The 11,795-nt window shown below is 45.3% G+C and overlaps 1 protein-coding gene across 1 annotated transcript in view; it reads left to right on the top strand.

Annotated features, from left to right (window-relative positions):
* Nucleotides 1-3,341: 3,341 nt before the first annotated feature.
* The window catches only part of Myo1d (myosin ID), a 294,625-nt gene continuing 286,171 nt past the window's right edge, over nucleotides 3,342-11,795 (top strand). Inside the window, exon 1 of the mRNA XM_055620037.1 lies at nucleotides 3,342-3,597. Within this exon, the coding sequence (XP_055476012.1) occupies nucleotides 3,503-3,597 (95 nt within the window). The 5' untranslated portion in view covers nucleotides 3,342-3,502. The remainder of the gene's footprint in view (nucleotides 3,598-11,795) is intronic.

Below are 11,795 nucleotides of genomic sequence, written 5' to 3'. Positions count from 1 at the left end.
TGATTTCTGCATGTCTACAAACATAGCATGAAATTAGTTTGCGAGGTAAATTTGCGTTGCTGTTCTGTACAATCCATCTCTACACCAACTCAAGCTCATAAAATAACTAGAAAATGTCCTTCAAATATTTTTTCATGGCTGTGTTTCTTTCCCCTTCCTGTTTCTGTCTTGTTAGATTCATGCTGAAAAAAAAAAGAATTGTCTTGCTTGGATGCAGAAGCTCTGGTAAAGGGAGATCAGGGAGGGTGGGACAAACTTGAAACATGCTAGGGAAACTGAAAGAGAACAAACACTTGAAGCAGATCACCTAAACTTGACCTTCAGTGATAACCCCACCAGCCCCCGGTTGTGGCTGCTCATTACACAGAGCCTGACCAGGCCTGTACATGTGTGTTCACACTGACCAAAAGCTGATGCTCTGAAAACCCTTTTTACCAAGCAGTTTGGGATACCATGTCTTTTATTACTAAAGACCTTAACATATGTCTGCTCATAACAAGATGCTTTCTTAGGAAGCCTCATCACAATTACTGAATTTAGGAATACTAACATTGACACTATACATTACTGTCTAGTATACAGTCCTTTGCATCCGTTTTCCCATCAGCATCCTTTGACTTTTCCTGGTTTGAGGACCACACATTGCCTTCGGTTGTGATGTCTCTTTGATCATCTGTAATCTGGACCCGTGTCTTGGCATCTTTGTGTTTCACACCATTGGTATTTTTGATGGGTGCCGATAGATTCTTTTGCAGGATCCTCTTTGCCCTGGGTTTGCTTCATGTTTCTTCACAAACACATCCAGCTTATGTATTTCTAGCAGGTAAGTGGTATTGTGTCTTTTTCAAGCAATCAAATCAGAAAGTTCATAATGTCAGTGCAGCCCACTATTGGTGATGTAAGCTCTTGTTTTATTTGTTAGTACACTTAAGCCGTAACAAAACATCCATATTCAAATGCATAGTCTCTTTTTATCATGAAAGGGGCTCATAGTGAGCCGAACCTCTCTAGTTTAGCCTGCATGAGTGCAGTCCTCAATGCTTAATCTTCCTTGCCATGTCTGCAAATATCTGGGTGTTGTGTGATCATTGATTAGTAAGGCTGCAGCTGGGCACTGCAAGGCTGGATATAAAACTGTACAAGTAAGAAATTACCTGTGAATACCAGAATTTTCTTTATATTGCACAACCCAACCGCAAAAAAAAAAAAAATAATAATAATAATAACATTGGAATCTAGAGGCTGATTTAAATTAGCAGTGGGCCTCAGTGGATAGCTCTGAGTTCATTAAAAGAAACTTATTGGTTTCAATGCCTGACTCTATACTAATCTGGACTTACAAACCAACTTACAGAGTAACTTTGCACAGATGTATTTACATTTTAGACTTGAGGCTCCTGCATATGACAATTATCATAATGAAGTTATCCATATTTAGCTATTTGGAAACCACCACATCATACTCTTATAGCTCCCATTCCCTGCATGTTTTTATACTCTGTAGGCTTTCAGGTCTCTTGTCCTAGTGCCTAGAATTTTGCTCTGATCTTCAATGACCCCAGGACTCAGGAAACACACACATGTGTACAGGTCCACTGACTGACAGGACTTAGGGTCTGTTTGCTGGGGTCCAGACCCTGAGATCTGTTTCTTTCCCTTTACAAATAGCTCTTCTTACACACAGCGTACATCAGCACACTGACACGAACGCTGTAGGAACGGAGAACCACTCTATATAAGTGTGTCTTCTTAGCCACTGGTCCACTCTCAAAAATGAGCCAAGAGTAGGACCGTCCTACCTTGCAAGTATCTGTCTCTGAGTTCTTCCTCTACAAACAAGCACAGCGAAATCAAGAATCTTCTGAAGAAGGAAAGCTACACACAGGAGCCAAACTACAGCCCAGCTGGCTGTGCCGTGCCAGGGGTCAGGGTAGCTTTCGGAAAGCAAAGGTGCCGCATGAAAATGATCAAGGCGCCGTCCCCTCTCTTGGCAGGCGTAGGTTGTTGGCAGCTGAAACACGGCAAGGTCTTTCAGTCTAGTTTACTCATCTCAAATTTGGCCACAGAGCTGAAGCCTGGCCAGGGCTTGGAGGCCTCTAGATTTCTTAACAGATGCACAGAAGATGGTCCTAAAAGAAACAGAGGCCTGGAGAGGTTTACGTCCTGGATGATGTCCCTTACAATGTATTTCCATCAGGAAAATATGGTCTACGTTTGGAAAAAAAAACACTTAAAAACATTTATTTACTTATATTTTATGTGTATGTATGCCTGCATCTATATATGTTCATCATGTTCTTGCTTGGCACCATTAGAGGTAGGAAGAAGGTGTCTCATCTCCTGGAACTGGAGTTACAGGCAAAGCTGTCAGGTGGGTGCTGGGAACTGAACTCCGGTCACTCTGAAAGAACAGCAAGGGCTCTTAACGACTAAGCTATCTCTCCAGTACTCCCACCCAGACGTTTTAAGAGCTCCCAGTGTGCCTTCAAGTTGGAGACCACGTACAACTCATTACAATCCATGGAACGAATTTTCTGGATTTCTTATTTACAATACAACCCAGCACAACGGCTACTCGGAATGTGTGGGGAATGGGAGGATATCAAAAAGTTTAGGATACGGTCCTTTATGCTAGAAGTCTGCAATCATCCTGAGGAGATGATTCATACATATGTTATAAACTTACCAGTACAATGTAATGTCTGATGGCACGCTCAGATGAGTGGAAGAAAAAAAAAATGGATTACTGGAAATAGAGGGAAAGTAAGCATGTGGCTGTATGCTGGGGTTCATAAATCAAATGACGTCCACAAAGTCACAGCTACTCCGCTTCCTACCCGTGTGACAAAGTTACTTAAGCTTGCTAAAGCTCTGCCCGAGACTTTGGTGACCTGGAAGTGTTCGCTACTATTGCCATCTCTACTCAGCCACCACTTCAAGGATGAGTAGCACATGAGCACAGGAGAGCGTGACAGAACCATAATCCGCGCCAAGGCTGCTCGGGTTGTGTTTGTAAGTTTGTTGGCATCTATCTGCCAGGCAGAGGTTGAAGAAGGCAGAAGAAGGCCTGTCTCATCCAGAGTCGGGACCACACAGCGCCCTGCCACGCGAGATGCCCGTGCCTGCCTCTAGGGGGCGCTGCCGCTCAGCCTCCGCGGCCAGGCCCGGAGCGCGTCCCCGCCCCGCGCGTGCGCGCCGCCCAGGTGAGGAGGCGGCGGGGCGGGCTCGTCAGCGGGGCGGAGCCCGAGCGGCCAGGGCGGGGCGGGGCCCAGCCGGACCCAAGCCGGAGGCGGGACCAGCCGCCGCCGTCTCCGTCTCGCCACCGCGGCCCCCACACAGCCCGCAGCCGCCGCGGGAGGAGCGGAAGCCGCCGGCCTCGCCCGTCCCGAGCCGCGCCGTCCCGAGCGCTGAGCAGGGGCGACAGCCGCCCTCCGGCCCGACCCCGCCCGAGCGAGCCGCGCGCCCCCGCCCCAGCCCGAGCGCGCCCACCTGAGCCGGCGCCATGGCGGAGCAGGAGAGCCTTGAGTTTGGCAAGGCGGACTTCGTGCTGATGGACACCGTCTCCATGCCCGAGTTCATGGCCAACCTTAAGCTCAGGTGAGCGCGTCGCGGCAGCCATGCTGGGGTTTCCCGAGAGAGGGCGCTGCCGGGGCGCTGCTGGAGATTCGGGGTGCCCGGGGCGAGCGGCTCCCGCGCGGGAGTGCGGCGGGGTGACAGGGGTCCGCGGTGCTGGGTGGTCACGCCTCCTCGAGACAGGACTACTCCGCCGCGCGGCCTTGGGACTCCAGGCTGGGACGAGGTGTGGGGCTGCACCTTTTAGGGGCCTGGGGTCGTCCCTGTGTGGTGTCCGGACTGGGGACGGTAGGGACAGGCTGAGCTTGAGGTCGCTTGGGGCGGTACTGCCTGCCCTGCGCCAGGTAAGTGATGTGGGCGGGATCGGGTAACTTAATGGAACAAAAGTAAAGAAAAAGAAACTTTTAGGAGCGGCGTGGTGGCCCTAGCGGTCCTGGGAAAACTGGAGGGTTCTTTGAAAAGAGGCTGGCATCTCTTCCCGCTTTCATGCTCGACTCTTTCTCCTTGTTTTTCTTTGGCGTTGTTCCATCCTGCCGTTCAGGATGCTATGGAGTGAACCCTGAGCTGTCGGTTCCGGGACACGGGCGGTTTTTTAGTTACTCGTTCGACGTAATTAGACACGTTTCCAGACATCGAAGAGACTGCTGTACTTGCCAGTGCCAAGATAAACTGTCTGAATTTGACAAGGCGCTCATGGTTTCAGTTTTTTCAAGGAGTTTTATGGATGGAGCCCTTGTGTTCCTGACATCCCTGAGAATTCAGTCACAACTCAATGCCCCAAAGTGGGCTTCCAAGAGGAACATATTTTAGAAAGGCTTCTGTATGCGGTTATTTCATTTTTTGATATAGTAATATGTAATCCGAGTATTAAAGCAGTTTGACATTTTTTTTTTAAAAAAACGAAACCCAGTTTCTAAATAGCTTAAAGTGTGTGTCTGTTTGCTTGTTTGTTTGTTTGTTTGTTTTCCCAGAAGCTTTGCTCTGTTGCTTGTAAACTTTACAGCCAAATATCACTTCTTAAACTTAAAACCTGAAAATCCCAATTAGGTTTGGATACTTAATGAACCTCATCGTTTACTGCCAACCTAAATTTCACAATTGAAAGAAACCTGGTTTATAGTCTTTGAACTAGCAAGCAGTTTCATACGTTCTGTTCTGCTGTGTAATATAGCTCAGGGTGACCGTGAACTTCTGAGCCTCCCACCTCTACTTCCTGTATGCTGGGAGTACAGGTGTGCACTACCGCGCCTGCTTTATGTAGTGCTAGGATTCAAACCCGGGGCTTGGTGCGTTAGGACATCACTCTGTGAACATCCAAACGGGGCTGCACCATCAGCCCTCATCAGTTCTGTGTTCCTTATGTCTGGAGCAGGAGTGTGGAGTAGGAGCATTGGCCTACTTCTACACCTGCCTGCCATAAACAGGTCTTGTCTGTGGGCCTCTGTTTCGTAACCATAAAGTAGCAAGGCTCTCCAGGAACTTTCGGTGCTTATATTCTGGGACTCCCTGAGTTTCCTACTGTGTCTCAAAGATACACAGTACGTTCCTAAACAGAGTGTTGCAGAGTAATATGCAGTCCCTCCGTGTCCTCAGAATGTTCATTCCAAAAGTCCCTGTGGATTCGAAAATCTGAGGATGCTCACTTATAATCCAGCTACTTCAGGGAGATGCTGGAACATGAGTTTAAGGACAGTTTAGGAAGTTTATCAAGACTCTGTATTAAAAATTACAATCAGAGGATGCCTGAGTCAGTGTAAACTGACTTAGTAGAATAATAGCCCCTTCGTATATGTGGGGCATATATTCCAAGAAACTCCCTAGTGGATAAGCTCTATATACTGTGTTTTTCCCTATAACTATAAACCTGTGGTCAACTTTATAAATTCAACACAGTAAGAAAAATGGCTGATATAAAATAGAACTATCATAACGATGTACTGTTAGAGAAGTTAGGTGGAGTTTTTTATGGTTTCTCTTTCAAAGGATAGGTTTTTTTTTTTTTTTTTTTTACCATATTTATCTTCATTGATAGCATGTAGCTGAAACTGCAGAAAATGAAGTTTTGGATAAGGAATCTTATTTGCATATAGCCTGTATACACATACCTTTCTTCTTTGCAGTCCTAGAGATTGAACTCAGGGCCTTGTGTGCACTAGGCAAATGCTCTCCCACTCACCTACATCTTTAGCCCCTCTTGTGTACTTTAAATCATCGTATTAGGTTACTTATAATACCTAGTACAAGGTAATGCAGTGCAAATACATGCTATATAGTATTAAGAGATAATGACAAGAAAAAGTCTGAACAGGGTCAACACTGATACAGTGATACAATGTTTTCTCCAAAGCTTTTCAGTTTTCAGTTGATTGAATTTAATTGAAGCTGAGAATAGGGAGCCAGCTGTCACAGAAAGCCAACTATAGATTATATCCTTAACATTATAATAGCATGTTGCACTTCTTATGTTACTGTTGTTGGTTCTTGTTTTAGTTAGTTAGTTTTGGTTAGTCTCCCTATGTGTATTCTCAAACATAAAGCAATCCTCTTCAGCCTCCCGAATTCTGGGATTACCAGCATGTGGCACCATGGTTTATATGTTAATTTTAAACTGAAATTTACATGCCCAACTTTTATATAAATGATCTCAAATACCATACTAATCAAAATGATGTAATTATAATTATAAGCAATACTATGGTGGTTCAGAGTCAATGGCTGAGATTCAGATTCTCATCTTATCGCTTTCCTGCTGTGGCCTATGGATAGCTTACTTAAATATTTCTTTATCATTTTTTAAAAAAAGAATTAGGGTTTTCTTGAGGTTAAATTAGTTAATATATTTAATTCCTGGCAAATACTTATTATCAATGCTGTTCAAAGTGTTTCAAGTGCACATAAGGCAGAGAAAAAGCATGTAAAATAATAATTTCACAAATTAAACTTGTTCAAAATTATCTGAGATGCTACCGTACTTCCCCCATGTTGGAGCGGATGTGTTTTGAGAAGCTTTTTTACAATTACGCTTCTGTCAGTTACTAATCATTTCAGTTTATCAGACATCATGTGTGTTTGCTGAGTATGTGTGGCTTATAAAACACAACAGTAACACTTGACTATGATGACTGTGATGTCTTATTTTACCTTCCATATGTACTACACATGTAGTATATCATGGTACTAATCATATGTAGTACACACATGACATGACATTAACTAGAACTTTGAGGAATTTTCGGAGTTTGAAGTTGAAGGCTTAGATTCAGAGTTAAATTAGTTTTTAAAACTTCATTTTCACCAGATGTGGTAGCTTACTCCTATAACCCCAGCACACAGGAGGTTGATGCAGGAAGCTTGCAAATTCACTTCTTGCATAGGGAGAGTCTGTGTTACAAACCCGCCCCCAGCACCAACAGAAAATAAAAGGTAAAGCAATGAATAACACCTTTCCATCCCTTTGCAATAGAATTAAATGGTTGCAGCTTTTAAAAATTAACGATGTCATTATTGTCATTGCTGGGCATCTAACCTAGGCCTTTGCATGCTAAGAAAGTGCTCTACTGCTGAGTTTAGCCTGTGGCTTTTTTCTTTTTAAGTAAATTGAAGGACAACATTTAGGATGATTTTTTAAAAAGGATTTCACACTCATTGGTTGCAAGCTTTCAAAGGTTTGAATTATTAGATCTTTATGGGGAACCTAACTTCTGTGTGCACAGAAGAGAATGGTGTACTTGAACTTTGTTTAGGGTCCTCTAGAGGATGAGAGGATGCAAAGACTTATGAGTAAGATCTGTTCTTTATCTCAAAGAGGTGGCATGTCAGTGAACACAGGGAGGAAGGTGACAATTGCTATTTGTTTAGAAAAAGAAAACGGGATAGCTTTATAGAGCTAGGATGGCTATTTGCCAAGTGATTCTAGAAACTTAATTGTTCTGGGAGTTTGAAAGAGGGAGAAATGCCACGGGGTGACTCAGAAACCCTGAAGAGTAGTTGAGCCAAGTCCCAGAGGATGAGTAGTGCTCATCTAGGTGGACATGTGGGTGGAGAACATTCCAGGTGGAGACCGTGGCACGAGTAGGGCATGGCATTGTGAAAGCTGGCTGTGTTTAGGAGACTGTGAGTGAGCTGTGCTGTCTGCAGAGGAGTTGGTGTCGGGATCTGTGGGAGGAATCATGAGCTCTCATTAGCAGGATTTCTGGCTAATGCTCAGATTTCTAGTCTGCCTCTTCCCTGCCAATCAGAATTCTGGATCATCTCATACCTGTATGTGTTTGCTGCTGCTGTTCACCACCACCCCCCTTTTATTCCAGCGGGGGAGGTTATCTCACTACGTAGCCCAGGCTGACCTCAGACTCATAATCCTCCTGCCTCTGCTTCCATGTGCAGGGATTACAGGTGTGTGCCACCACAGCCAGCCTGTGTGTATGTAACTCTGAGGGTTGGCTATGGCTCTCATTACACAGGTCATCGATTGCTCAGTTGTTAACTCCCTGGAGCCTTAAGCATAGTGCCGGCAAAGGGTGCCATTTCTTTTCTAGCTATAAATCCCAACCCAGATTTAAAAGAATCCTCTCTGGTAGCGTAGACTTCCTGCCAGCTCACCATTTCCCACTGGCTGACTGTAGGTGGCTGTGAGTTCCTGGACACTTCCTGCTGTGCCCTTTGGCTCTCCATTTCCCTTTATTTACAGGTGACCAGGAGTCACCATTGTAGACCATGTGCTAGAAGAGATGTTAAAAATGTTTTCAACATGGGTGGCTTGGGCTACACCAAGCACACATGCTGCTGCCGGGTGAACTGGGAGTCGTCTGGTTGAGGGACGGATGCAAATATGCAAATGAAATTCCTGAAGGTGTTCCTGTTAGTCCTGCCTGCCCCCAAGCTGGCTCCAGTTTGTTCTCCTTACTCTGGGATGTCTGAATTCTGGGTCCTCTGATTTCTGCCTGGTTCTTCCACATGGACTGCTTCCTTTCTTTAGGGTCTGTAGCAAGCAGTGTAGAACAGTTCCTTCAGGGGTTTGTGCCCTCAAGACTTGATTTCAATTTTCTCGACAGTGGAAAATTTCTGCCACTCTGCTGGGCAACAGTACGTTCCTTTGTGGTAAGAGTTTCTGTATTATAGGTACAGAAGAAAGGAATGTTTCAGTTACTTTTAATAAAACTTTTATGGCATTGGGTGTGGCGGGCACACCTGTCAATCCTAGTACCTAGGAGGCCAAGTCAGGAGAATTGTGAGTTCAAGCCAGCTGGAATACAATAAGATAATCTATGAAATAAATGAATAGCTTAAAACCTTTTATATAATTTTGAGTTTGGAATTGTCTGTTCAGAGCTAGTGGTTTATGTAGGTCTGTAGAGTAATTCAGAGGATGTACCATCTAGCACGTGCAATTCCCCGGGTTTAATCCCTAGCACCATTTCAAGGAAACACTAACAAAATAATTGGATTGTTGTTTTCTGCTTTTCCTCTGTTGGAACTGAAGCTTGATCTTTGAACATTTCTTTCAGTCAGTGTAAGTTCACACTACTCATACTGCCTTTGTGTATGTGCTTACGTGCCTGTGTCCCTGTGTGTGTGTGCGCAGGGCCAGGGGGAGGGAAGGAGGGACATGGCTTCAGGTGCTGGGTCCCTCATTGGCCTGGAGCTCCCTGGGTAGGGAAGGCTGGCTAACTAGTTAGCCCCAGGGATACCTGTGATTGCCTTCCCGGCACTGGGGTTTCGAGTGCCACCACGCCTGGAATTCTTATGTGTACAGGGTGCAACTCAGGACTTCCTAATTGTAAGGCAAACACTTACTGATTGGGTTATCTCCTCAGCCCCACCTCTAAAAAATCAGTGTAGGTGAGTGTGTTATCTGGTCTGGGTAATGTCAAAGAGATGGTGCAGGTTAGTGTGAGCAAGCATATCTGAGAAGATTTCATTTGTATTTCTTGCAACAAAATCTACCAGTGTCTTGAGGCTTTCTTCTCTCCTTCCTAGAAGTCTCCTGTGAAAGAAAGAGGCTTACTTTATTATTTCTCTTTAATTTTTCAGTGGTAATGGTAGTGGCAAAGTCCTTACTCTGTTTCTAAAGGGTCTGCGCCCAGGAGGAAGAGTCCTGTTCAAGAGCCTCCCTGTTTTGTGATGAGACATGATTCGTGGCTGCATCTTCAATGCCCCCCTGAGGCCCACCCCCAGCACTCAGGCCACACTCTTGTTCCCTGTAGCCACTTGTTTGAGGCTGGGAGCCCTTGCTTCTGCCTCTTCTAGCCTGACCTATTCCTGTTCCTGATGTTCCAGCATCCCCACCAACGGCCAGCGTGAGTCCTGCCAGGTGAAATGGCTGGGAAGACCTAGCTGGTCTTCTCTCTGCTTGTCACCTCTTACATAACATCTGCTGAAATGCAAGATGTGGCCTGCTCTTCAGGAGCAGACTTGAGCCGAGGACATTGTCCCCAAGAGATGTGCTTCTCAGCTGAAATGACAGTGCAGTGAGCTTCCTACCATCATCTGCTGTTCCTTTCTTGAGGATAAAGCATCTGCTTGGCCTCATTTATTTCATAGTGCAGGGGCTTGAACCCACAGCCTCATGTATGCTAGGCAAGCTAAGCTACTTAGTGGTAAGCTAGGCTAAGCTACACCCCAGTTCCTCTTTCTTTTAACCTGTGCCTATTATACCTTTGCTTAGAGCAGAGGGTTTTTCCCCTCTTTTCTTTTTTGATTTTTTTTATTTTATTATTATTATTTATTACAATTTATTCAATTTGTATCCCCACTATGGCCCCCTCTCTCATCTCCTCCCAATCTCCCTCTTCTACACCTATGCTCCACTGATAGGGGAGGTCCTCCTCCCCTTCTATTTGACCCTAGCCTATCAGGTCTCATCAGGACTGGTTGTATTGTCTTCCATTGTGGCCTGGCCAGGGGAGGTGATCAGAGAACCTGCCACTGAGTTCATGCCACAGAAAGCTCCTGTTCCCCTTACTAGGGACCCCACTTGGATACTGAGCCTATGGGCTACATCTGAGCTGGGGTTTTAGGTCCTCTCCATGCATTGTCCTTGGTTGGGGTATAAGTCTCTGCAGGGCCCCCAGGGCTCAGTTTTTATGGCTCTGTTGGTCTTCTTGTGGAGCTCCTGTCCCATCCAGGTCTTTCTATCTCACCATTCTTTCACAAGATTCCTTGCACTCTGTCCAAAGTTCAGCTGAGTCTCAGCCTCTGTAGAGCAGAGTTTTTTAATGAAGCTGTTGACATTTGGGTGGATTAGGCTTTGTTGTGAGGGCTCTTCTATGCCCTGGTATATCTAGCAACATCTACTTACGACAGGCAAGAATTGTATCTGGGTAAAACTGCCTTCGGTAGGGAACCTCTGGCCTAGGCTGTTCTTACTCTCTGGAATGTTCTTCCCTCCTTACTGCCCTCACTCCCTCTCTGTCACACTCCTTCTTACTCATCTTGAGACCAGTCTGAGAAGTCTTTCCCAATCCCACAAGACAGGGTTAATTATCCTCTGTGCTGCTAGGTTACAGGCACACTGTCCATAACAGCTAAAACACATTCTGTTGTTTTTTGCATGGCTGTTTCCTTGCTAACCTGTGGCATTGTTAGTCAAAGACAACATTTCTAAAGGTAGACTGAGGTTCTCTGGTGCTTTGAAACCCAGTGCCGTTTGGAGAACCACCATCTGTAAGAAAAGGAATACAAATTATGGATGTGAAGTTGTGTAGAGGGCGGGCTCTGGACGGGGAAGGTGTGAGTGAGGGACTGAGAAGCAAGCCTTTTGTATCCTGTCATGCCACAGACAAGGCACTTGGTGTGCTCAGCACAACTCAAGTAGTCAAAAATTGGATAATCAGTCTTGAGACAGAACTCTCGATTCTAAGTGTATGTCACAGCCTGGCGTTGCAGGCCTGAAATCCCAGCTACTTGAGAGACTAAAGCAGGGTGACTGTAAGCAAGTTGTGTATGAACTACAGAGTGAGGTCAAGGACAGACTTGAAATTTATAGAAACTGTCTCAAATTGCAAAGAAAAAGGGGGTGGGGCTATGGTCGGGCATAGTAACATATCTCTGTAATCCCAGGATTTGGGAAGTGGAGGCAGGAGGATCAAGAGTTCAGAGCCAGTGTTGGCTAGTGAGCTTGATACCAGCCTGAGCTAAATGGGACTATCTCTTTCTCTCCAAAAGAAAGAAAGAAAGAGAAAGAAAGAAAGAAAGAAAGAAAGAAAGAAAGAAAGAAAGAAAGA

The sequence above is a fragment of the Psammomys obesus genome, unplaced genomic scaffold (assembly GCF_907164565.1).
Source record: "Psammomys obesus unplaced genomic scaffold, mPsaObe1.curated_primary_1811, whole genome shotgun sequence".
Taxonomy (NCBI): domain Eukaryota; kingdom Metazoa; phylum Chordata; class Mammalia; order Rodentia; family Muridae; genus Psammomys; species Psammomys obesus.
The sequence above is the reverse complement of the archived record's forward strand: the minus strand, read 5'-3'. Positions and strand labels throughout refer to the sequence as shown.